A 26,696-nucleotide genomic window follows, 5' to 3' on the forward strand; every position below is an offset into this window, starting at 1 on the left:
CCCTCTGTATCTCGCTTGACTTTAACATTCAAGATTTTGGTCAATTATTTAAAATGCTCCAGTAAACCATTTCATACATAAAAAATAAAAATAAGATTTTTGATCTCAAATCGTGTCCAAGTCCCTTTAAGGGGGGGGAGTGGGGGGGGGGGGGGGGGTTGGTTCTTACCCTCAGACCCATTGGTTAAGGACAAGTAATAATAATCTATAGTTGTTGACTTCAGAGTCTTCATCAGAAAGCTTTCCAATATTAAAAAGGATAAGACCAAGCTTGATGAATTTCCTTTAATTAAAAAAAAATTGGATAGAATGTTAAAAGCAACCTGTTTTATAAGGCAGATTATGTAAATCTCTTTTCCAAACATTTCCCAACAACAATTTTGATTGAATGAGGGCCGCTGTTAGGGAGATCAATTTACCTGCCAGATTCAAAACTGAAAGATTTTGAATATGATTATCTTCTAGCCATGATTTATTTAGTAAAGAAAGCAACCAAATAATTGAAATACAAAATTTGATTATAAGAGCTAAAATATCAGAAAATGCTCAATAAATCACGAATGTTGTTACTGATTTTTTTACTTTCTTTTCCCGCAGGACCTGAACTCTGACGACACTGGAACAGTCCGCAGGAAGAAGAAGACGGTGGTCACCCCCAAGATGGCCATGGAGAGCTTCCGGTCCTCCTTCCTCAACACCGACGGTAATCAGTGCTTTGTGTGGTTGATTGTCTGTCTGTTGGTTTGTTTGTCTGTCGAATAACAAATCTTTATCCCTAACTTGCATGCAAAACCATTAAGTCACAAAACCATTAAGTCACAAAACCAATAAGTCACAAAACCATTAAGTCACAAAACCATGAAGTCACAAAACCAGTAAGTGACATTTAAGTTTTTCTTTGACACAGTAAAATTCTTTTTCTTCATCAGTAGGTATTATAGTGATAAATTGGGTGAAGTTGGGGTGGTGTGGGTTTGGGGGTGGGGGGGGGAGGTTTGGGTGATGAAGATAAAATTCATCGTACAATACATTAAGAAAAGAAGCCTAGATTTACTGAATATCATATCTAGAGTAGTTTGCAATATAACAACTTTATCTTGTAATTTAGCAATGAAATTAATTTATGGAGGGTTGGTGCAGAAAAACTTTTCAATGTTTATGTTATTAAAGATATTACTAGACAATCCATGTACATGCATATCTTGACGTGAAAAAATGTCATCAGGAAATTGGTTTTTGAGGATTAAAAATTTTTTCTTTGAATTTTCATTTTGTTTGCAATTGAACATACTACATAGTAATCATCTCGAAAACTCTGACAGAGGAAATCTGAGATTTAACTTTACGCCTCAATCCTGTCAGATATGAAGTGAAAAGTGTGAAGTGTTATGAATATATATAAAAAATATATATAAAAACCAAGGATTCTTTTCCTTACCACCGTGTTCTGTCCACCCTTGTATTCAGATTAAGATGATTTAGAATGTTGGAAATTTATCAAGCATTAGCAACACAGTATTATGTAGAAGGATTTTGATATCTGTGATATCAATATCTAGATTGCCATGGATATCCCAAAGTTAGTTGGAAGTTCCAAACACTGTTTCTTTATGTAATGCAGGTGGCCTCAACATAAAAAATGTTGGATTATCCTGAAAGTTTTGGAATTCGTGGTAATGAGACTTGACTGTACTAAATACTTTTTGATTAACAAAGCTTTCTGTAAGACATTGATGCAAGTACATTACATGTATGTTGGAGATATTAGAGACCTATGGTGCAGTGGTTTTGCCAGTGGCTGCTGGTTAAAACCAAAGATAATCATATCAATATTTATTTAATCAGCCAAGTTGGATTCACACTTCCCAGTTAAAAAGCTCTTTTAATGCATAATAACTGAATAAGTATGAATTCAGTTTTAGTTTAAGGGGGGGGGGGGGGGGAGGGGAGGGGTTAGTTACCCTCAGACCCACAGGTTAAGGACAAGTAATAATAATCTACAGATGTTGACTTCAGAGTCTTCATCAGAAAGCTTTCCAATATTAAATAGGATAAGATTTTCATGCATCCCAAGCTTGATGAATTCCCTGTAATAAAAAAAAATTGGATAGAATTTTAAAACCATCCTGTTTTATAAGGCAGGAAATACAATCTGTGGTCTTACAGAGCCTTAAAATAAGAGGGATCATTTGTTAGTCAATCATTGTCTGTATTGTGAGTAAAAATCAATTGTGGGGATGTTATGGTCAGTGGGAATTCCTTAGACTAGTAGACATCTTGGAGCCCGAGTCGTATTCTTATTCAATCAATGAAAACTACCAATAATGGAAAAAAACTTGATATTTCTAGGCCAAGATATTGAAAATGCAACAAGCCGAGACATTTCAGAACTCTGAGATCTGAATTCCTTCAGAAATGTTTGGTAATAGCAATAAAATATGTCTGATATAAGTAATGTATCCTGAAATTCTACTGTCTCAAAGTAAAATGTTCTTGAATATTGACAGGTTCAAAAGTTCAGGAAATCTATGACATCATAAAATGGGAGAGACAAATCATAAACTGTTACAACATATACAGTTGAAATTCAAAATCTCAACACTGATAAGTCAAATACAATGGATATGTCGAAGTTTTTGATTTTTTTTTTACCCTCAATATATCGAGTACTCGTATTTTAAAAAAAAAAAGTTTTTAAACAGACCCATCTAGTTCGAGATAATAAAGTATGTTTCTGTTTTATATAATCGAGTGTAGGTTTACAGATTTCCTTTCACGTGAAACATTCAATAATTGATTTTGGTCTATGTCATAAAGCATGGAAAGTAAATCATTTAATTCTGATTCAATTATGACACTGATGATAAATAAGCACAAGTATTGATACGTGATCTTGACCGAAAAACAAAGCCTTTGTAAGGCCAATGTCTTTTTGTATATATAAGCCTGACCTCTGACAAGAGGTGACCAGAAAGATGTCAAGAAGATAGAAGATGTGAACACAGTGCCTTTATTTAGCTGACATAACACGGCTCAAAATAGTTGTTTGTGGGAATTTAGAGTATTTCAAGATCAATGCATGTAAATAAATATAGAAAGTCATTCTTAGCGAGACTAGATCGATCGAATGTCTTGTATGATGTAAAGATGACGGAATATACCATGTTGTTTGTATGACTGTCTGTTTACCGTAATTAATAAAAAAGAATTTAAAGTTGAATGGGACACCCATTTATTAACACATCTTATGGCCAAATATACCGGTAATACAATTTTAGGCATTATTAATTGTTTTTCATATCTTGACTATATGCGCTTCTTTTAACCATGTTAATGTTTGAAATCATCCAATTCCCCCTTAAAAAATACATTTCCAAACAAGTCCCTTTCACACTTTACAAATCAGCACTTCCAATCTCCCTATATTGCTGTGCTCTGTGTCAACATAGCTGTTGTAATTCATGTTTTTTGGTAGAAGCTGACATTGCTGTATCAACATTAACCAATATTATCATTATGACACTTGTCAGAGGAACAAACAATTACAAAGTGATGGCAGAAACAATTTTCTTGTCCGTAGTCCCACTAACGCAAAGTGTGAAGGGATGCTGTAACCTGCACTTTACGTGAGACTGGTATTATTTTGAGCTGATTGGCTGAATGACTCACTCTGGAGTCACTATAATAGAAGCCAATAATCAATGGATTTATCACGCAGAGTGAATATAGAAGGAGCTTCACACACTGGTTGAATTATTAACGAACTTCTGTAAATTATTAACAAATGAGGAGAGAACTAGTTCCGGGTATAGAATTGGAAAACATGGAGGACAAATTTGCTTGAGGTGGGGGGGGGGGGGGGGGGGGGCAGAGATGATGGGGTACCTAAACCAATATATTGAGGGGCTGGAATAATCAAGCCATCAGTATGATAGCAAGGTTCAAGTTCTTAGAAAACTTACAATCTATCATTCATAAAAGGGAGATGAATCTTATTGTGATCAAATAAAGTGAAATAAAACTAAATGAAACTAAAAAAATTTATCATAAGAAAAAAAAATTCCATGCACTTTGATATAAGAAATGAATTCAATTAAACATATTCTTTTACAGAGAATTTAAAATCAAAATGAATTTTTTTTTCTCTTCAGAGAACCAGGATGTAAATTTGGATGCTATTTTGGGAGAACTATGTGCTTTGGAATCACAGCTGAGTTGTGCTCAGACAGAACTCTACAGGCGCCCACAGGATCCACCCCTGGGACTTGCCAAGGACGAGCACCGAGACAGCGGCAACGATCTTGCCCAGGCAGAGTTAGACGCCCTTGCATCTGAGATCAGCCAGAGTCTGGCCTTCCGTCATAGCCTACCCTCGGACCACAACCACGACTTCATGCACGGCCAGTTCCTGACTAAGCACGGGTCATGCAGCGACATCGCCAACGACAGCGGGGAGACAGACTCGGCGTTCTCGGAGAATGCCTCGCTCCCGTCCTCGGAGTCGTTTACGTCCATGGTGACGGTGTCGTCGACGGCCGAGGCGTACAATCAGTCGGACGCCTGTAGCATGGCCAGCAATGCAAGCACCATTACTCCACTGTCTGTGCAGTCGACAGAGGTAAATAAATCCAACCCTCCTCTTCCTGAGTACCATAACCCCACTATCCAGTTCTTAGGGGTAAATACTAACAGTAAACCCCTCATCCATACCCATCCACACCCCGCCCTAGGGTGTAGTTGTACTATTAATTACAGAAACACAGTCCAAAATATGAGTGGTCTTTGCTCATGCAGGCACACCATTATATCACCCCACCCATATCGCTTCAGTCCAAGGAGATAAATAGTACAAGCCGGCCTCACCCTCACCCCGCCCCATTCCACCCCCGTGTGTGTCATTGACGTAAAGTCAAATATATATCTTACCATTATTAGTTCATTTACGTGAATGTTTTGAGAGTATTATAATGAATTAGCAAATCTAGGTGGATGTAGTTGGGGAAAATAGAATGTAAATTCTCTTGCATCTTAATCAAGGAAAAGCATTCCCTAAGGATTTACTTGCATTTATGTTTCAGTAAATATGATTGTAATTGAATGTATAGATAGTTGTTATTTGTGAGTTTCCTCCAGAAATTGGGAAGTAGGTGATAAAATTAATGGCAACATCATCAGGGTCCATTGTGATGTAGATTTTATGAAACATCTCAACAATTGGAGATTGCAAAAGTTTTATTGCTGTTGCTTCTTGCAAACAGTATATAGAGACATAAACATTGATGGTATTCAGAATCAGGCTGTGCGATATTGGCAAATTTCTGTCTAACATCCTATTTAGTTGCCTATGTTAGAACTCTGAATTCAAAATAGCCTGGGAGGGCAAAAGTTAACATCAATCACCATAGCTACCGATGGTTGTCATGGAAACCGTTACTCTCTCTCTCTCATGCTTCATTCATTCCACAAAACGAGTTTGCTAGGCATAGGGACCCTTTTAATCATTTAAAGTTGATTAAGAACATGCAAAAAAGCTTTCTGGTAACAAGCTCTATATCCTCTTGACAAATGAAAATCAATGTGGGTGAGTGTGTGTAGGGAAAAAGAACGGAATAATTCTTGCTGTTCTGTTTACCATGTGCTTTCAATTTTTGGAAGCCATGCTGAGGGTTTTGGCAAATTGTGCCTAGGGTCCTGACTTTCATTATTGTCAACAAGAGATGAAAGAATTTTGTAGGGGGAAGATAAACCTGCATGCATTTTTGATGGCCCTTGGGGGGCTATAAGCAGGAGCGTGATGTAACAGGCCCCAATGGAGGAGGATTTTTTATGGAGGCATTGTTTTTTTTTCATCTGTTGCTGAAGCTGGTTTGTTTTATATTGGTTAATTGATGCAATCACTGATTTTTTTTTTTTACCAAAGTTCTTCAGAAACTCTGCCAGATTTTTATCAATTTTATTGAATTTCTATTAGAACTTTTTCCAGAATTCAGTAGATTAGATATTTCAAAGATTGAATGATGGAGAGCTGATATGCCTGATGAAATGCTTGAGAAGATCGATCACATAGAAATAACAAATAAAAATATCAAAATTATGAATATGAAATTTTTCTGCTATTTACCCCCAGCTACATAGGTAGAAATACAAATATTGAAAAAATTAAGCTAGATTTTTTCAATACGAAAAATATTTGAAGAACGAAAATGAGGTATTCAGAAAAAAAAACCCTGAACATGTCCAACTAGCTGGCCCAAGGCCAATTACAGTGGCTAGGGAGGAGATCAAATGCTCAATTTTTCGATTAACGGAAATAATAGTTTTTTGGTATTATGTTTCGTTTTATTACAGCTATTCCATGACAACGTTCGGAATATTTTTATGCATTTGCTGCAAGGGTTTGATGACTCAGTCGATTAACAGCAGCCCTCTCTGTAATTAGTGCTACCATGTGATTATGCAATCTCCAGGTTTTTTTTCCGTGGAACATATTTTTATTTGATTGTTTCACTCATGTAACAAAATATCTTCCCCTGGGGTTTGAATAGGTTAGGACAAGAATGAATTTAATGGAAATGTGACCTATCTCTCTCTGTTTGTATTGTTTATTTCTCTCTATGACCACTTTTGTTTCCGCAAAAATCTCATTTTGACCATTTTTCCAATATAAAATCTGCCTGTTTAAAGAATATCTGATAATTAAAATATAATCGACAACCACATTGAAAAAGCAAAACAATTGTTGTTTTAGCACAAAGGTAAACCTAATCAAAATGTTACATAAACTGGATAGCCAAATGCAAAGCCAACATTAATTTGTAGAGAAGCAATTTTTTAATAAAGTTACATTCTCTATTTTGATTATTTTTGGCTTTACTAAGACTAGCCCAAGTCAGGCAAGGAAATTTTGTGGCTTTTTAGAAGTGGAGAAAAAAAATATATCTCAAAGAATGGAGGAAACCATTGATTACATGATAGCTGCGATATACATCTTGTCTTGGCAATGACTTATGTCTGGTTATGGTCAAGGCTTTATGGGATTTGATCACGCGACCAACATGTATTTATATCCCGATATACATCCAAAATTGATATCTTATTTCTTAAATAGATTTAGCTGTTTGTCGAATATTAATGTCTAACATACTGTGAACCAACTTTTTTTTAATTGCAACAAAACTTCATGAGGTTTGCGAGATCTTTGTGATGCCAGTATTTCAGAGAATCTTCTCTTGAACCAGTCCTCTTTAGTCTAACCTTTCAAAGTGCCGTCACTAAAACCGTAGGGTGTGCATGACTACCTAAGTCGTAAGTCAAAAGCAAAGTCTGAAAGTGGATTGGAAATCTGAAGAGCATCCGATTTTCAATTGACTCTCAGGTAAGAATCATGACGTCACAATCATTTTTGCCGTAAAAAAATAATATTGAATAGGTTTTACTAATTGAAAATTGATTGTAAAATAGTATCGAGTGCTACCCCAATGATTGACTTGCCTGAGTAAGTCAATAGAAATTTGGAGAAAAAATCGCATTGTGTGACCGTGTTTTGGTAGACTTGATTGCAACAAGTCTACAAATACCAGTTAATCACAGATAAAATGTGTAAATAAAGTTGTTGCCATTAATGGTTGGTTTACAGTATGTGAATTTGTTAAAACTGGTGGTCAGATTGCATGATATATGTTGATCCCGTTGATTTCTTTGTCTTTTTGTAGATGCATGCTCTTTTAACCTCACATCTAAGTCTGTACGAGGAGGAACTCGTGAAGGAGAACTTCTCCGTCGTAAGTGTGGTGGTTTCTATTAATATTGTACTCTCTAACAAAACTGTATATCCAATGGGAATTGCCCTGTGATCCTCTTTGGGCCGCTACCAGTTATCCTGTGGGGAGGTCCTGAAGTCAATTTGATATGTGCAGTCAAAAAACAGCATATACTTGCCCCATCATCACCAACATTTTGAAATTACTCAGTTCAGTGTTCAATTCAGTTCTCAACTCAAATCGATGAAAGAGGAGATCACATATGCATTTAAGGAAATTAAAAATAATGACGGCAGGGGCAGGTTTATTTAATATCGTTGCTCATTGTCAGATAAGTTTTATTCTGAAGAATGTGAAACACATTCCTTTTTAAGGTTAAAAAAAATCAGTGCATTTGGTCTCTCTTTTTTTTTTTTTACAATTCCCCAGGGCGCTTCCCATCGGTGATTAGTTTATATTGACAGTCAACTATTGTCAGATATTGTACTCTGTCTCACATTGTGGTCCTAGATTTGTACACCATGTTGTTTTTGTCATTGGTACGGGGTAGTTTTAAATTTAAATCCCAACTGTTTCAAGTGATTCCACATTATATGTTATAATAACACTCAGGTAGCATAAACTTATCAAAAGAATCAATGTTTATTTTACATGTAATATCTATATGATGTTATATGCAGTGGCAAACATTATTCTGAAGATAGCTACTTTAATGACCGTCTGATTAAAATCAAACATTCCACTAGCTCCTTTATTTTAATCAGACTGCTTTGATGATACTAAAAAATAGATGCTAAGAAATAGGATGAAAATATTTCATTCAGAATTATTTATTTCATGTAAATTCATTTCATTAAGTAAATAAAAACAGCTGTCACTAATCTTATCTTGAAATTATTTATACATGTATCTCAAACCGTTTCATTCATTATAACCGACTTCCTCCTCTTTGTAGGGGTTTTCGCTTTAATCTGTATAGCAAATGGGAAATGAATTCTGCATTATAGGGAATCTCTGGTCGTCCAAACCTATTGAGGCTGACCCTGATTATTTCTGAGTGGATATATTTACAGTTCTTTAACAAAAACCAGAGTAAAGATTCTTTCAATGATACGAAACATTTGGTGAGAACAGGAAAAAGGCGAAAGTCAAAATAAACAGAGAGGAGGGGTTGTTTGATAGATCATTTAAATATTTACTGCCATATACGGTTCAAGGATATGTAACGTGAGTGAACCTCCTTAATCATACACGAGGTTTCAGTAAAGTTCATCCATCCCGAAAACCGCTGATTCGGCATTTGTAACCTAAGCCGCATAAGTTATGAATCAAAAGAAAAAGAAATTATGGGTCTTGTCTTTACAAATATTTTAAATATGTAGCGTGTGTAAATTTAATTGTTCGAGCAAACATTAAATTTGGTAATGTTTCTGGTTGATTTATTAAAAATATTTCAGATACCTTGTCCTGATGAAAACAAAATCAAGTTTTTTCTAAACACAGGTCTGTAGGGTTTTACCAGATTCTTAACATTTTTATCTCTAGGTGGGCCTTGTAGGATTCTTTACATAAATAAATGTATATAGATTTTTAATTCACATAAAAATGTTTTTTACCTTGTAAAAAATGATTTGCAAGGACTGTGTAAGATGGACCAGATTATATCGAATTCTAGCTTACGGCTGGGTATTTGTGTGGAATTTTCAGTAAAAAAAGTGAAATCTAAAAATTATACACATCTAGGTGATAAAAGAAGAAAACAATATTTCATTAAATATAAATGAATTCCTGGCAGTGATTGATTTTAGTTTTTTACTTTTAACGGTTTGTTGTTAGTTGCGCCATACATTTTATTAAGATTTTTGATTTAATTCATTTTAAAGGAAGAGCAGAAGGCAAAGTTACAAGCAGAGAAGATCCGAATCGCTCTGGAGAAAATAAAGGAAGCCAAAATCCGAAAAGTATGTGTATACCAAAAATTCCCGAAGTGAAAAATTCTTTAACATTGTATTATTTGTAAAAAATGGAGTAAATTTGCTGGACACAGACCTCCCAGCATCGTGAAAAATAAGATACTTGGTTTTTTTATTGACTCCTTTTTAAAAAAAAAAATACGATAGATTTGTATGAACAATGAAGATGCACACCTTGTTTGTTTACCTATTTAATCATGCACTTTCCATTGTTTAATTAATCGTGATTTGTACTGATCTTCAGCTGTTTGTGAGGGCGTTTGGTAAAGATGGCAGCAGCAAGAGTATACTGGTGGACGAGAAGATGTCCATCTCAGACGTGTGTAACGTGCTCGCCGACAAAAATCACACTCGACTCAACTCAAAACTCGCCGTGGTGGAACACATGCCGGAACTGCTCATGGGTATGTCAGCAAACTCGAAACATTCTGTTAATAATTTTGTAGCTCAAACAATATTGATTATCATCCAGAAAGGTGTGCTATAAATTGGATTAAACTTACTAATGAATATGTTACATCAAGCCTTTTTGCATCAGAGATGGTTATTGCCTCTGCTGGGGTTTGAACCCAGGTCCTCTGACAGACAAATCTAGCACTCTACCAATGAAGTTTAAGGGAAAAACCCGTGAGATTTTCTCACAGGCTAATGAGAGTTAGTTTATCGTAAAAGTCTCTTTGTATCACTGTGGTAGATTTCTGGATCTATGAAAATTAAGGATTTATTTGTCGTCAGTACAGATCCCTTGATAAAATCCCATCAGTAACAATTAAGTTATCTCCCACTACTGTTGGGCGAACTGGGCCGTTTGATGTGACTTTCTCTTTAATCCAGTCAAACTAATGATCCATATAACACACTTCTTAGAAGTACGATATTGATCAGATATTTTTTTTTTCCTGCCGTCATCTCTTTTTCGGTGACAGATAAAAAAAGGACAATTGTTGCATTGGAACACTATTGATTTATGGCTGTCATCGTTGTCGGTAGTGGCTGATTAGGTGTTTAATTATTCTGTTTGTTCAGAGAAAAAATTACGACAGGTGAAAAACGTGTCATCCGTAGAGATCTGACAAATGTAATTCAGTCTGCAAAAAATTTAAAAATACAAGAATAAGAAAGGAAGCCAAATTGATTTACAAGAAAAGGCCAAAAAGTGTGCCCCTTTAAATGCAGAAAGACATGCTTGTTATCAATGTAACACCTATATCCCAGTTAGCTTTAGGTTTGTCCTTGCTGTTGAATTTTATGACTTAGTTAAAGTAGCTAACTTGACTGATGATTTCATGCAGATAATTGAAAATGAGTGCATTTAAATTACCTGCATTTTGAATAAGAGTGTTACAGTTATAAAAAAAAAAGGGGGCAAAAGAGAAAAGCATATTTCAAAAGTGTGATGAACTGTCAATATAATGAACCAACTACTACGGAATACATTAGCAACACATGCAAATCAGTGATTTGGCAAAAACTAATTGAATTTTTTTTATTCATTTTTTTTTGGGGGGGGGGGTGCATACTTAATGCATGAAAAAAAAACCCACAGTTTTTTCAGATTTTCCCCTCAACTTTAGGGCTGGGTAATATACACATGCACATGAGTGCATACTAAACAGTGATAACTTTATAGAACTTGCTTTCAGAGAAATAGTTTCTTGTCAACTCATCAGATTGCTTGATATGTGAGAAAAGATATGAAGACATCACTCATAAAACAGATATGATAGATAGGGGTATAGATGACCCATTGCTGTTTTCTTGTATAAAGAAAGAGAATGGAATAAGATATAAGGAAATACTGTACACAAGGGGAATACCCCATCAGTTCTGAAATTAGCTTTGGTAACATGGTACTCCTCAATTTTTTTCTAATCAGGGATTTTTTTTAATCTGGAGGTTGCAAGAACAATACAAAATCAAAACAAAAGAAATATTGAGGCGATAACCTTATTATTGCAGCTTCTGTGAAAATTATCAGAGATTTTTTATGTTATTTTGGGAAACAATCTAACTCTTTGAACTATTGTATTCTATAGATTACAAATGATCTGATAGACAGTGATAGATATATATCAAATTCATTTATTTTGGATTATTTATGAAAATGGAAATGAAGTATATGCATTGCATTGACTTTTGATATCAGTCAACTTTTTCACACTTTTCTTTGATGTATACAAAAAAAACACCAGTTTTTGCTTTGCACAGAATAAAATTAGTAATATTGGTAAGGGAACTATTAAAACGATGTTTTAAAAAATATTTGTAGAGCGTATATTGGAGGACCACGATACGCTGGTAGAGAACATGGTGATGTGGACGCGCGACACCAAGAACCGCATCCTGTACGAAGAGAGGGAGGAGAAAAATGATCTGTTCAGGCGCCCAGAGGTACAACATCCCGGGGGACCTATTTAGATAAAAAAAAACCTGATTAGTCAGTCAAAGAAGTGTATGGAACCTAGTACTTGGACTTTTAATTTAGGACCTAATAATAAATGTTGACATTTTGGTTTAGATCTGATTTGGACTTTTAGAACTTATGAAAACTGATATTTGGACAATGTAGAAAAAAGAATCTATTTTTAGTAAGGGTACAGTTTATCACCTGAAGACCTTTTTAGAGGAAATTGGACATTTTTTTGCCAGTAAACAGTTTTGGACCTATTTTTACATAGGACCTAAGGATAATTTAGATGTTGAATATTGCTATAGATATAAGACAATCGTCTATACAATGTATTACAGAAATATCTCCTGATGAGTTCTTCCTCGGAGAAAGGCGCCTCCCTGGACCCGGGGCGGAGACACAAACTGATCATGGTTAGCACCAAGCTTGTCACATGACTGAAAGGGACCTAGCAGTTACCTCCCTTGATCTGTATTTGTTGAATGCTTGATTTCATAGAAAAATCAATAGTATTGTGTATTATTGTAAAAATAAAGTGTATTTTAGATTATAAAATCTATTTGATCTTGTAGAAGATTTATTGGGACATTTTTCATTGAGAAAATTTATGACAATTCTTATGGTAGTTTAATGAGTCCCATTTAATTTTGTGGGAGTTTAATGACATATATATATTAATGATGAGTATTAATGATGAGTAAGTATACATTAATAATGAGAATTTGTGGTTTTATATATGAGGTTTCTTTGATGGTGTAGGAGTTCTTCGGTGGAGGAGGTAGACAAGTTCCAGAGGTGGAGGGGGTGATGTACCTTAAGTCTGAGGGCAAGAAGGCCTGGAAAAAGTACTTCTTTGTTCTGAGGTCCTCAGGCCTCTACTATAACCCAAAGGGCAAAATCAGCAAGGTGAGGGCAAACTCAAAATGAAAGGGCAAAATCAGCAAGGTGAGGGCAAACTCAAAATGAAAGGGCAAAATCAGCAAGGTTAGGGCAAACTCAAAATGAAAGGGCAAAATCAGCAAGGTGAGGGCAAACTCAAAATAGTAAGGGCAAAGTCAGCAAGGTGAGGGCAAACTCAAAATAGAAAGGGCAAAGTCAGCAAGGTTAAGTTAGGATAAAATCAGCAATGAAATGACAAAATCAACAAGGTAAAAGTTACATGACTTAATATAAAACATTATGGAAAGGTAACTGAATTTGCAAAGTAAGATAGAGACTACTGTACATATTTCATTCAAGGAAAGAAAAAAAGAACAGGATCATCAAATATTGGATATAGATATTTGTATAGACCAACTTTCCCTGGGATCAGACACACATGAATATTGATCATACTCTGTCTATATAGCCATTAGGAAACAACAACATATTCATTGGAGAATTACGTACACGCTTGTATTCATATGAACTTTTATGAATTTTTTTTTATGATCAATGAACTTTGAAGGGCTCTGTATTATTTAGAGGTTTATTTTACATCAAGTAGGTCAAAAATCTAATTCAGCATATTAATATATGTAACGGTACTGCACCATTAAACACATGATATTTATCAGTAAATCTGTAAGATTCCATCACAAATGGTTTACAAATCTATATCTACTGACTTAACAGTTCTTAATCTTGATATGTTAAACAAAATGTCAGAAAAAAACCCCTTTGTCATTATGTACTTTGAAACACACATTTCAGTTTTGTACTTGATACAGATCTTACTATAACAGTTATTGGAGGTTAATATTTAAAGGAGGCTGGATGGTCAACAAATTAACTACCTTCTAATTTGAGATAGGATATTTTTGATCATTAACTATTGCTGTGCTGTAAACAAACTTTTACTGTAAATTCCTTATATTACGCGAGTACTTAATTCCGCGATCCCTCTGTTTTCTATCAAATCGCGATAATATAAAATCGCGAATGCGAAACTTTTATCCTTATTTCTCATAGTTCTCAACTCTCCAAAAATAATGGAGAGATTTCAAATCCGCGAAGGGTGCTTCTCGCGATTTTTCGCGGATATTAATTCCTCACGTTTAATTAGGAATCTACAGTAATTTGCGAAGACTTTATTTCGTGAAAAACCTGAGATAAACTCCATTTTGGTAACTTAATTTGTTATAAAGTAAGGTTTGTTTACACTATTTAGTAAAGAAACAAAAAAAATTGTACATCTTTATTCATAGCTCTTCTTCTCAAGAAGATTGATTTAGTTTAAAAATGACCACAACCATCCAGCCCCTTTAAAAGTACAATTTTTTTTTTAACATTCTCTGCATTAAGTTTATTAATTGATGTTGGCAGTAGTGAAATTTAATTAAAAATCTACAATATCCTACAACAAGCAATTGCTTTCAGACACTTTCTCTGTTTTTTGTATGGGCTCTGGGAATCGGTTGAAATGAAACTCGGAGATTCCAAGATAAAACACATTATCTGTCAATCAAATGCCAGGGATCTGTATGATTTTAATGCCCGATACGACCATGAGAATATAATAGAGGAGGGAAAGCTATCGAGGCAGTGAATGTAGTTGTTAATCTCTAACTTTGCAGGCATCCAAGGACCTTGTGAGCATGGTGAATTTTGATTTTGTGGATGTGTACCGAGGTCTTGGCTGGAAGAAGAAATATCACGCTCCAACAGATCACTGCTTTGCTTTGAAGGTAATTATAAGGGGTAGGGGTATAGATAAAGGGGCGAGGGGGGGGGGAGGAAAAACTGAAAGGGGGAAAGGGAGAATATTAATGGGTGAGGCAAAAGGGAGGAGTGATTGTTTTTGGTTGTCAATGTCTGGGTTGGAAGAAGGAAGATTATGCTCCAATGGACCACTGCTTTGATTTAGGGCAAAGGGAGATGGGGGGGGGGGGGTATAAAGAAAAGGGGAAGGGAGGAGGGTGGCGGTGATTGTTTTAGTTGTACTGCAATGTACTGTGCAGTTGATTTATATTGCATTATTTTGACAGAATTTGGCCAATTATCATGTTTTGAAAGGGGGAAAGTATGGGGGATGTTTTTTAGCTGTTGTGCATGTGCAATTGATTTGGATTTTATTGTGACGGAATTCAGCTGATTTTGATGCATTATGTAATTTTTGTTTGTACACAACAAGGGGGTAGTAAGGAAAGTAAAAGATTTGGAGGGAGATAGGCTATAAGGAATGTTTATTACGTTAACAGTTGAAAACCTTGGTATAAATTAATTGAACAAAACATGTATATGGCTAACAGATGTTTTTTTTTAGTGAAGGCACAATGTTTACAATTTGTTGTTCATTGGAGAGAGAGAGAGAGAGAGAGAGAGAGAGTTTGTGTCTTAACTCGATGTGAAGATAGATATTTAACTCGGAATGAAAAGAGGCATAACTCCCAGAAAATGTCTGACCTTTCTCACTGTTGTACGTTTCAGCATCCTCAGATTCAAAAGAAGACTTCTAAATACATCAGGTACTTCTGTACGGAGAATAAGAATGCCCTGGACCAGTGGATTATGGGAATAAGGATAGCCAAGGTACTGAACTTGTTGGATTTGTGTAGTTCTTGATTTTTTGTAGCCTCTTTAAATGTTGGGATATATATATTGATGATTGGAAGTATAGAGAATGACAGGGAAGAGATGATAAATCCAGATTATCAAAAATAGTCAAGAGCATTCCCCAACTTTTCTACTTTTCATAATGGACACTTTTTAAGCTCAAAGTAAAACTTTTTTTCCTTGTTTCAAACCAAACAACAGGCATGTTTGCTGATTAAAATTAACCCAGTCAAGTTAATTGTTTCTATAACAACCATCCAAAAAACCATGCACACACAAAGTGACAGAAAAACTTAATGTTAGCAAGCTTGCGTTGCAGTGTAATGTTTGACATAACCACGTAACTCATAATTTCCCAGGACCCATGATAGAGTCTTAACTTTAATGTGTACAAAAAAATGAAAAAAGAGTAATTCAATTGCACTTTGGAACACATGTTGTTACAAGCATTTTGCAGTGGTAATGTTAGACGATTCGGTAGTCAGTTGGCTGCGTACTTAAATGCGTAATTTTTAGAGGGAGTGCGACTGTTGTTGAGACAAACACAGTATTATTGTGTATTTATCTTACATGTGTGACTAAAGTTCAGACTCTTCCCTGTGTAGTACGCCAAGGGTGAAACACTCAACAACTTCCGAGTGCAATAATCTAACTTCCTGTACGATGGAAGAAAAAAAAAAAAAGACACAAACTCCAGACAAAAAAGTTATTTTTCACAAGTGAAGTTTTTGTTTAGGAGGGTGCCGGAATGTCGCCTCAGAATTCTGTCTTTGTGGATTGCTTCGTTGTCTTGAGAGTACGTTGAGTTGAGTAGTGACTTGCTAGTACCTAACAATGTATATCAGTACATGCATATCCTAGTGTATGAACTTTGAATAACCAGCGCAAATTGATTTTGAGGAGAAATCTTTTAGTGGTGTGATTCAGTATTGGTGGAAACAATTTCGATGCCTCATTGGATTTAGTTTTTACTATTGGGATTTTTGTTCTGCATTGAATACAATAAGGTTTGTACACTAGCTAGTCAATTGTGTTTTGCTTTTTGTATATTCTGAATTCATCTCATTTAGATCACTGAATTAACCTTTCTTCTGAGTAAATTGTTATCATCGGTGCCAGATATATTATTAAGGAGGTCAGGAGTTTTCCAAAACAATTTACAGCAAATTCATAAATTTCTCCAAGTCTCTTAGTATGATCTCAACTTGCAAAATTTTCATTCATTTAATTCCAAACTATAGATACAAGTCTAGAATATTTTACTGATAATAACAGTAAATTGAAACATTTTGTAGCCGATTAATAATAATCAGCATTTAATATGAATTTGGTTGTAAGTCTAGAGATTTTTGTTGTAAAACGCAGCCCAATCAATGGTGGACAACTGATGTTGTTCGGAATCACATGATTGAACTTTCTATGCCAGTCTGCGGATGATACTCGTTCCGTCTGGTGATCTAGATAAAGCGAGATCCTGCTTGTCCTCTATGATTGTTAACACTTGTCATGATCTCACCATTTCCTGAAAAAGACATTTAATCTTGTCACAGCTATTTAGACAGTCATAATGCTTCAAGAGCAAATTTTTTGTTTTAACTTCATTTCTTTGAATTAGAAGAGACTGAGTTGAGGTTTCCAGGTTTATCTTGTTATTGTTGAATGCCTACAGGATTAAAAACATCAACAGGTTCTTAAATGTTGTTTAAGCTGGGATGTAAAGCAAGAGTGTTATAAAAGATTCTGTAATTATGCTTAATTTAATGAGGAGTTTTGAAAGGAGGAAGCTGGAAAAGGAAATATAGTTATGAATAGAGTTAATAATGCAATGACGCCTTTAAAGTGATGTGGGTATATAATCCTGTGTAGTAGGATTAAATATTTCACAAAGTGGGTGTCATTGATCCAACGAACTTGCCGAGTAATGGTGACAAGTTTACCAGTGGAGTAAACTTCCTTTCCTCGTACTGCAGAAATTTTCAGTTAGTTTCAGGGAGATTTTTTCAGAGGATTAAAAAAAATAACTTGTAGGATGATTGAAAACAGGTCTAATTGCTAAGCATTTTTCCATTCAATGTTTTCAGTATCTAATGAAAATAACAAATTTTCCCACATTTGAAGTATTTTCGGCAGTAATGGCATGATTAGTAATGGCTATACAATGTATTTGTGAATCAATGATTTTTTTTTTAAAGGTGATTAATGTTTTGAGATTCTATGAATAATTTGATATTTTTTTCTTTCCAGTATGGCCACCAATTGTTGGATAACTACGAAAAACTTCGCCATGAAATTCAAATGTGGGACTATCGTGAAATGCGCAGCAGTGTGTCTGAAGTATCAAGTGAATCAATAGAACTAAATCCCAACGTCAAAGACAGTCGTTTGTCTATGCCCGACCCTAGCTCCCGAAACTCTATAGTGTATGTACAAAACTCTAGTTTTACAACAAGCGGCAATGTGTTAGAACATGCTGAGGATTTAGTGGGACCAGAATCACGCAAAACAAAACTCAGCAGCCAGAGCTCGCTAGAACTGCCACCTAGTGGTGGACTCCAGAAGACGCACACAAAGCGCGTGTCTTTCAGTAATACTCCCAGTGTGATAAACGCAGACTCGGACACCGAGATGAGGGTGAGACATCGAGATTCCATAACGAGTGCGTCCACAGATTCCAGTGAGGACTCGACCTCAAGTGGCGAGAGCAGACAGAGTGGGAATTCGAACGCTTCTCGTGGGAAATTTCGCGCTCGAATTCCTGTGACCACGGAAACCACACGCCAGATTTCAGAAATGGTGCAAGTGGCCATGGAGGGAAGCTCCATTTCATCATGTGAGTCAGACTCGCGGGGCGTCGGTCACGAAAGAAAGCCCTCGTTAACAAGGATGAATGAGAAGGAGAAACCCAGATCATCTACACTTCCTGCTTCAAGACATGAAAGGAAGAGTTCTGATGGAAGTATAGAGAGGGAATACCGTACCCTGAAAAATGTGTCCCCTCAGCACACCTATTCACATCGAGCCCCGCCATCCCCTCCCCCACTGAAGTGCCCACTAAACTACCAAAGTATACAAGAAGATGAGGAAATCTGGCAGAGAAATGAAAATTTTGTCCCCACTAGCACCTACCACTACCCCCCACCACATCAAAGCCCCGCCCAGTTGTCAATGCATAAAAATCCAATGTCTCCAACACTTCCCAGGGTGTATTCAGATCCGTCTCAAGAGCGGTGCCTGTCCCCACCCCTGCAAGAAAGATTCAAATCCCCCACCCCTCCCCTTAGTAGGGTCATGTCCCCTCCATCACACCATAGAATTATGTCCCCTACTGCGGCCCCCACTGACCCCTGGGAGTACCGTAGTGACCTCCATCTGTCACACCAAGGGACTCTAGTTTATCAGGAACAGAGGCTGTCTAAACACACTGTAGCAGCGCCCAAAACTGTTTCCCCCAAGGTGCCCCAAAATTTGAGTCAGTCCCCACCCCCACCTATGCCTCCCCCGGGGCCAATGGCTAAACCCCCATCTCCTGGGAACTTACCTTTCCATCCCCCGCCTCTTACAAGCCTCTCCAATACCCTGATGAAGCAAAGCAATGGTTTAACCGAGGAATGTGATAGTGGTTCATCCTCTCCTTGCCCCTCAGAATCTTCTCCCACCACCCCCAGGGGAATGCTGGCAATGCCCCCTGCTATGCCACTCCTGCATAATCAGTATATAAGCTCTCAGCCAGGTGCTTTGGGCCAAGTTAAAAATATCTCTAGGCCAGGACCAGAGGTCGCGTCAGCTTCACCTTCAAAATCTCCCGTGCCGGTGGCCTCCCCACCTGTTAGCCAATCAAAGACCCAGAAAACCTATCCACCACCCTTGTCCTGTGTGGACGCTCGGTCGCCCTCAAGTCCCGGGGTGAAGTCTCCTATCAGTCCACTCCCATCACCATTGGCTCAGTCCCCACACATGAGAAACAGTGCCCAAGGGTACGAACATTATGACCAAGTCAGAGTCAGGCCGGGATCTCAAGCTAGTCGTGGGTCAACAGGAAGTAATATATCTAGAACTCCTTCAGGGGGCTCTGTACATTGCTACCCTCCCCCTCCGCCCAATCCTGGGGCTCAGCCAATGTCCCCAGGAGCAGAAGATGGTGGAAAGTCGTTACCATTCTTGGAAGAGTTGTCCAAACGCTCCAGCACTGGGGGTAAAAAAGTGCCTCCCCAGACACTACCTAAACCGAGTGACGGAGGACATAATAATTCTGACATGCAAAAACTCAATGGTGCTACTAGTGCTACAACAACACTCACAAATGGGGTCACCCCCCAGAACAGGGTCACCCCCCACGGACACAAGCCTGAGATAGTCAGGCCCAACAGTGCCCCCGTGAAAAAGGCGGTTCCCCCACCCCCACCGAAACGCAGTGAAAATACGAGACTCTCCTCGGATGTATCCAAAGTGAAAGACCAAGACAGTGCTGTGCCAAACGATCAGAACTCCCCGCTATACGGGAATCTACAGGAGTGTGATGGGATCATGGACATTAATGACCTTCCTCCCCCACCCCCCGAACTGTTGGCAGGGCTAGCGAGCGACGGTAACGTCAAACGCAGCAAGCCGCCTCCCCCTCCCCCGAAACGGAGTCGAGAAACTCATCTCACCCATTGATATTGATGCTTTGTGTGTAATGTGTTATTTTTTTTCTCGTCATATTAGATTTATATAGCTATTGATATTTTTCATTGCATGTGGTGGGGTATCTACATGCCTCTGTACTGATACTTGTTAAAGACCAAGGGATTTATAACAAACACTTTTTCTATTTTTTATTTTGCATATGAGTTTTACCATTATAGATACTTTCTTGTTGAATTTTATCAGATTAAAGAAGTCTGTTCAATGTATTTTTATACTCCATCTAATTAAGGTTCAATTCCACTGCTTTTTTGGAATGTTTAATCCAAAATTTTTTGTTTTTTTGTTCCTCTTTTTACCAGTTTTTGAATTTCAGTACTCTAGCCAGGATGTACAAGATAACATCGCACATATATAAGTACAGTTGTATATCATCTCAAGTGTCCATGCCGTCTCTTTGTTTAGATTCTTGTGTCCTCTCAGATCAGTGCTATGGCTTCAGTACTGTGCGGTATATATACTTTGTGTCGTGGAGAGTTTGTGTCGTTATCTAGGTATCATAGAGCATTTGTATCCTATTTACTTCTAAATGTCTCAATCAAAACGCATCGTGTGGCAGGCTTCAATTACATAACATACTTTATCTGATTATTTTCTTGTTGTTTTTTTTTTTTTGTAACAAAAATATGACAAACCCCTTCATTTACCGGTACATGTACTACACACAGGGCCTGAATCCCTGCTGTTTTTATAACAATACAGTCAAACTCAGCTAACTCACACTTTGTTTTCTTGCACATTGGCTAATATGGAATTGTTGATGCGAGTTGGATGTTCCAACCATTCTATAAATTTTTATTAACCTCTATCTTGAAATCCTTTGTCCAGAAAATTAGAGTAACAAGCTTTGACTTTATTATTTAATTTTGGACAAGGGACATTGTTTGAATTTTGAGTTCTTGAAATTTTAAATCTGCACAACTAATTCTAAAATCATTTGACGATTTTTTATAGGCAAAAAGAGAACTGCTAATAATTAATTTTTCCACCCATGTTTTATATTGCTTTAATTTATTTAGACTTTGAAATAGTCTACAGTGCCATGTGAGTTTACAATGAATTAACAAAAAAAGGGGGGGGGGGGGGGGAGAAAGCGATTTCTTTATATTTTGTATCTGATTAGGAATAACATGTACAATAACTATACAATCTAGTCATTTTGGGGATTATTAAACACTTGTATATTTTCAAAGAACTTTTAATGTTGATAGAAAAGTTTTATCAACTGTAGTGTTGAAAAATTTGAAAATTATTACCGGTATATTAAATCAACATAATCCAAATAAAGGCAACATATTCCTTTATTTTTCATTGTTTGCAAAGCAGCTGGTCATTATGTGCTGGTTTGAATGTTGCTTTAGTTGATCATAATTGATGGCTCAAGATGTTACCATGACAACACTGGAATATTTTCTCCAGTATTTTCCCTGTCTTGCCTAAGTGCAAGTTCTGTATTACAACTTCCTCTTCGTGTAAGCCATGCTAAGTCTTGCTGGTGAGCTTTTTGTATTGTACATGCATTGTAAATGTCTTTGTATTTAATACAAGAAGTACCCATATCCGGGGACATTATAGCAGGTTAAAGCCATTATGCAATTTTTTGTCTTTTGTAAATCTTTTTTAATGATTGATTGGTAAGTTTGTTGGAGGTGGTAATATTGACAATGAGTTGCAACGTTGGTGCAGAAAAATTTGAGATTTATTTACATCAAACACAGTATTATAAAATCCCGTAGGTGGCTCTAGCTATATGATCAATGCACGTGTCTTGATGCTTCAATATTCTAGTGAAGATAAAAGGGGTTTTAGCTTACAGAGTATTTTTTTCCACATGTACAAGTTTCATCTTTAAGGTTGCATCATCCGTCTGTCCACTTGCATATAAACATTTTGCATTTTCAAAAGCGATGTAAAATTTTATTGAGAGTTAACTCCCCTATTTAACTGTACTTTGAAGAAGACAACGTCTATATCTGCTACTGAAGTTCTTTTATTGATAGGCAGTTGTGCTTCACGTAAATTTTTTAAATGCAAGATGTAACAGAATTACATAACATCCTCTAAACATAAAATTTATTTTCCTGAAACTCACTTGGATAGAGCACTTGCTTGGATTTCAAGTGAGAGACATGCCTGTAACAAGTATTTACAGGAAGTGAATTCCTTGTTTACTTTATGTGATGTGGTTCAATGGCGTCTAGCCTTTAAAAAGAAATTCATATGCAAATTCATATATGAAATTTTTTTTATGTGAAATGCTCTTTTTCACAAGAAATTCAAGTGAGGCATAATTGGCTGCATGATACTGTACAATACCAAATCAAAAATACTCATCTGTTTAAATGACAAGAGTTTGTCTTTTTCATTTCTGTGACTGATGAGAAAAAGACCATAAAGTTTTAATCCCAGTGTTGCCAACAGATGGTTAAATACATCACATCATCTCATTCAGATTGAACAAAACACAAGAATAAGTCTTGAGCCTCAAACCGAGTTCATCAGTATGTAACCTGTGCCAAGTTATCATGCATTAGTCAAAGTGGAGAGCTTTTTCAAGCTTTATAGGATATTTATGTTCCAATATCTGCTTGATTTTTAGACAAATAGAGGTATTCTTTATGCAGACACAAACTTTTATGTAAAAATCAAACAAGCCAAGGGAATTTAGTTTTGTACACAAACTATTTGAAATGACTTGAACTGTTCAGTTCGTTCAGTTTTAGTCACACTACCCACCCCTCCCCCTCCGTACGTCCAGTTGATCAAATGTTTTGCATAATACACAGAATCTGTCTCTTTTTGTCATTTTTTTTTGGTCAAACACTGAACATTGCAAAAATAGTTTTGTTTCAAGTGGGGAAATCTTTATTTTTAATTTGTCAGTTTATATTTTATGAAGTATTTTTGTGTTATAAGACGATATGTTAAGGAAGAAATGTATAGGGTTTGTGCAATAAACAATTGTGCATAAAACTTTCAAGTGTTTTGTTTTTCTTAATTAATTGACACTTAGAATAATAAATAACATGAAATATATAAGTGAGTGATTAATAACATACATATATATATCACATGTTTATCTCAATATAAGGTGGATATATGTCACTCATGGGATAAATTTTTGCCCCCGTGGTTAATCTTCAAGAAACTTTTTTTTCCATGCGTAAAGTTGTTGAAGTTATAAATGTGCGGCTCATAATCGTTTTTTACAGAAAAGATTGAGATGTAAAAGAGGACATGGTACTAAAACGTGATATAAAGAATCTCCCTTGATTTGTGATGGTGTATGATTTTTATCCAACTTGTATGTTTTCTGTCCCCGAGCCTTGGCACCACGGCTAGGGGATAAAAAACACATAATTCATTGGATAAAAATCATATACCATCGCAAATCATGAGAGATTCTTTTTATAAAGTATCAATTTAGTGTATGTTATATATTCCGCTGAATGAGCTATTGGGTCAATCCTTCAGCTAGTGCTAGTATGAACATGGCAGTGCTAAGCCTGCATGTACAGTAATATACTGATACTCCATACAATTTCTCATTCCCATGAAATCGAGAGGGAACATAAAACTTTAAATAAATGCACTATTAAATAATATAATTTAATAACATTGGTGACACATTTTGGGAAAATGTTACCATTTTTAAGTTGGAACAAGAGGTTTTCAATTAAAGGCTCAAGTTTTAAACCATGGAGGTCTACAGAGAGCCCCCCCCCCCCACCCAGCAGACTTGCACCAAAGTTGCTGACCCTGGAGCCACGAATTTAAATTTTTGGAGAGGCTTCCTTGCTATAACCATGTACTGATATGTACTTTATTTATGTGTACTTTATTTTACTGCCAGTTCTCCACTACCGCATGATTTTAATTAAGAAAAAAATACAAAGATCGTAAAAAACTGAAGAAAATTAAAAGAAGATATCAGTGTGACCTAATTTTTCAAAGAGTTGGTTGCACTTCAGTCTCAAAAGTTACCTAATCCAGAAATTCTATATTTTCGAAATTGTTCATCTTTTTTCGTCCAATTTGCTAGGCAGAAGGTTTAGGTAAGATACAACAGGACAGGGTCCTAACTACTGTACACTATCTATCATCAAGAACAACTTTACAGGTATTTTGTGTCTCACTACTGATAAAGTGTTTACATGTAGCAGTGACATATTTTGGCCTTAAAACCAAGATATCAATATTTAAAATGTGAAACAAATTAGGACATTAATATATAGTGGTTGTTGGTGGGAAATAAAACTAGTTATGATGTTCATGTCAATTTCAATTTATTTTCGCTTATCAATATAAAGTTTAGGTTAGTTGGTGCAGAGTTTTATCATCGTGATGTTTACTTATCGTAAATGCATCAAAATATTTGTACCTGGAATTTTCAAAATACATCAATTCATCAGTGTAAAATGACTGTCAATTGGAAGTACAAGTTAAACTGTCATTGGTATGATTGTATCCATACCATTTTTCTCCATTGTGTTGATTTAGAACAAGGTATTATTTTATTTCGGAATAATTATTTTCCTCGGAATTCACCTTTTTCCTGATGGAATATTGTAATTGGCCCTAATAGCCTTTGTTACATGAAAAAAAATATAAATCCATGAGATAGTGTGATTTTAGCAGTGGCAGGGGTAATGGAGAAAAATACATGATTTTCTATGCTCTGAATTTATATACCAGTATTTATCTTATTTATTTGTTTTAATTCATTCTATTTATTTGTTTTGTAATTGTTTGTTTGTTCTTTATTTGATAAATTTTCATTTGTATAAATCATATTTGTACGACGTAAGCAATGTGTAAACACTTAGCATGTAAACCCCGCTGAAATTATATTTATTTTCATGTCGCCAGGGACTGATAAGATGTATCCAATTTTAAGTTCGTAGATATTTCAGGCTTAATTCATGATCCGCCGATGAATTTCAACTCGCAGTGCGAACAGAATATATGACGTCACGAACACGGAAGTGACGCGGATCGGTAAATCTTCTGTGGCAATGGATGCAGTGCTTGTTGGAACTTGTCATGTAAATAACGTCCGGCTTATAGCTTTGATGTTTTATTGTAACTCGGAATTCGGTGAATTTCTTAACTGCCGCGACCGCAGTTTGGATTATGTACGTCTCGATCGTAGCCATCGCGTTTTAGCCAAGCATTGTCGCATACAAAGGCTACTTTACTTCGTTTCATTGTAAGTTTAGATTTGAGGAGTGCAGTGTTGCTTCCAGTCAACATCTACGATGTTATAGTGGCGAATTTACAGTTTGTGGAGATGATTTACGCATTACAGATCAAATATTAATGTCTAAATTGAAAGGCAGCTGGATTTTACGCGAATGGGGGTGGGGGAGGGGGGGGGTTAGCTTTTCACTGAAAAACTAAGGGGGTTAGTTTTTCAGTGAAAAACTAACCCCCCCCCCCTTTTCTACTGGAAGATGTTAGGAGATTTGTCGTACAAATCTGATTTTATACAAATGAAAATTTACCAAATAAAGAACAAACAAACAATTCAAAACAAATAAATAGAATAAATTAAAACAAATAAATAAGAAAAATACTGGTATATATATAAATTCAGAGCATAGAAAATCATGTATTTTTCTCCATTACCCCTGCCACTGCTAAAATCACACTATCTCATGGATTTATATTTTTTTTTCATGTAACAAAGGCTATTAGGGCCAATTACAATATTCCATCAGGAAAAAGGTGAATTCCGGGGAAAATAATTATTCCGAAATAAAATAATACCTTGTTTTAGGTATTCTAAAATCAAAACCTTAGTGTGTATTAATCCTATTTGTGCACACAGAACTCTTCATCAATCACTCACTATATAAATCACATTGCAAACAGAACATAAGAAAATTTAGCATGGTATTCCATTTTATTACAGCTGACTTCCCTGTAATACATAAAAGTATATGATGAAAAGGAGGAAATGATAGAGCGAGGAGACAAAGTAAAATTGTTTGATAGAGCAAAGTCAGTCATGTATCAGAAATTTCACAGCAAACAGGCAGTGATGATAGTTCCAATCAAGACCAAATAGGTAGGCAATGAAAATGACTAAAGTCTAGTCAAGACTATACAGTCAGGTAATATACAATGTATACCAAAGACAGGCTGAAAAAAAATTGCAACATAAAAAAAAATTGACCCAGAGAGTGGACAATAAATTAAAACAATATTTGTCTCTTATTCTAAAATATGGATTGCTAAAAAACGGTGCAAACAACTAAAATACATGTACCATAAAGATAATCATTCGTGTACTGAATCTTGTCTTCACAAAAAAATGAACTAGGGTTGGGGGGG

General features: G+C 36.0%; 1 protein-coding gene across 8 annotated transcripts in view; it reads left to right on the forward strand.

The window, feature by feature from the left end:
* Positions 1–23,333, forward strand: part of LOC105333039 (ras-associated and pleckstrin homology domains-containing protein 1) — a 64,855-nt gene extending 41,522 nt beyond the window's left edge. For 7 of the 8 annotated variants that reach the window (XM_066074049.1, XM_066074048.1, XM_066074046.1 and 4 more), the window contains 11 exons: positions 598–703; positions 4,152–4,618; positions 7,713–7,781; positions 9,644–9,721; positions 9,978–10,137; positions 12,003–12,124; positions 12,482–12,556; positions 12,903–13,049; positions 14,699–14,809; positions 15,552–15,653; positions 17,922–23,333. In XM_066074049.1, coding sequence (XP_065930121.1) covers positions 598–703; positions 4,152–4,618; positions 7,713–7,781; positions 9,644–9,721; positions 9,978–10,137; positions 12,003–12,124; positions 12,482–12,556; positions 12,903–13,049; positions 14,699–14,809; positions 15,552–15,653; positions 17,922–20,333 — 3,849 coding nt within the window. In that variant the 3' untranslated portion in view covers positions 20,334–23,333. The remainder of the gene's footprint in view (positions 1–597; positions 704–4,151; positions 4,619–7,712; positions 7,782–9,643; positions 9,722–9,977; positions 10,138–12,002; positions 12,125–12,481; positions 12,557–12,902; positions 13,050–14,698; positions 14,810–15,551; positions 15,654–17,921) is intronic. The other variant, XM_066074050.1, reaches the window with a different exon arrangement.
* Positions 23,334–26,696: the final 3,363 nt, after the last annotated feature.

Source organism: Magallana gigas, chromosome 10, assembly GCF_963853765.1.
Source record: "Magallana gigas chromosome 10, xbMagGiga1.1, whole genome shotgun sequence".
Lineage (NCBI taxonomy): Eukaryota > Metazoa > Mollusca > Bivalvia > Ostreida > Ostreidae > Magallana > Magallana gigas.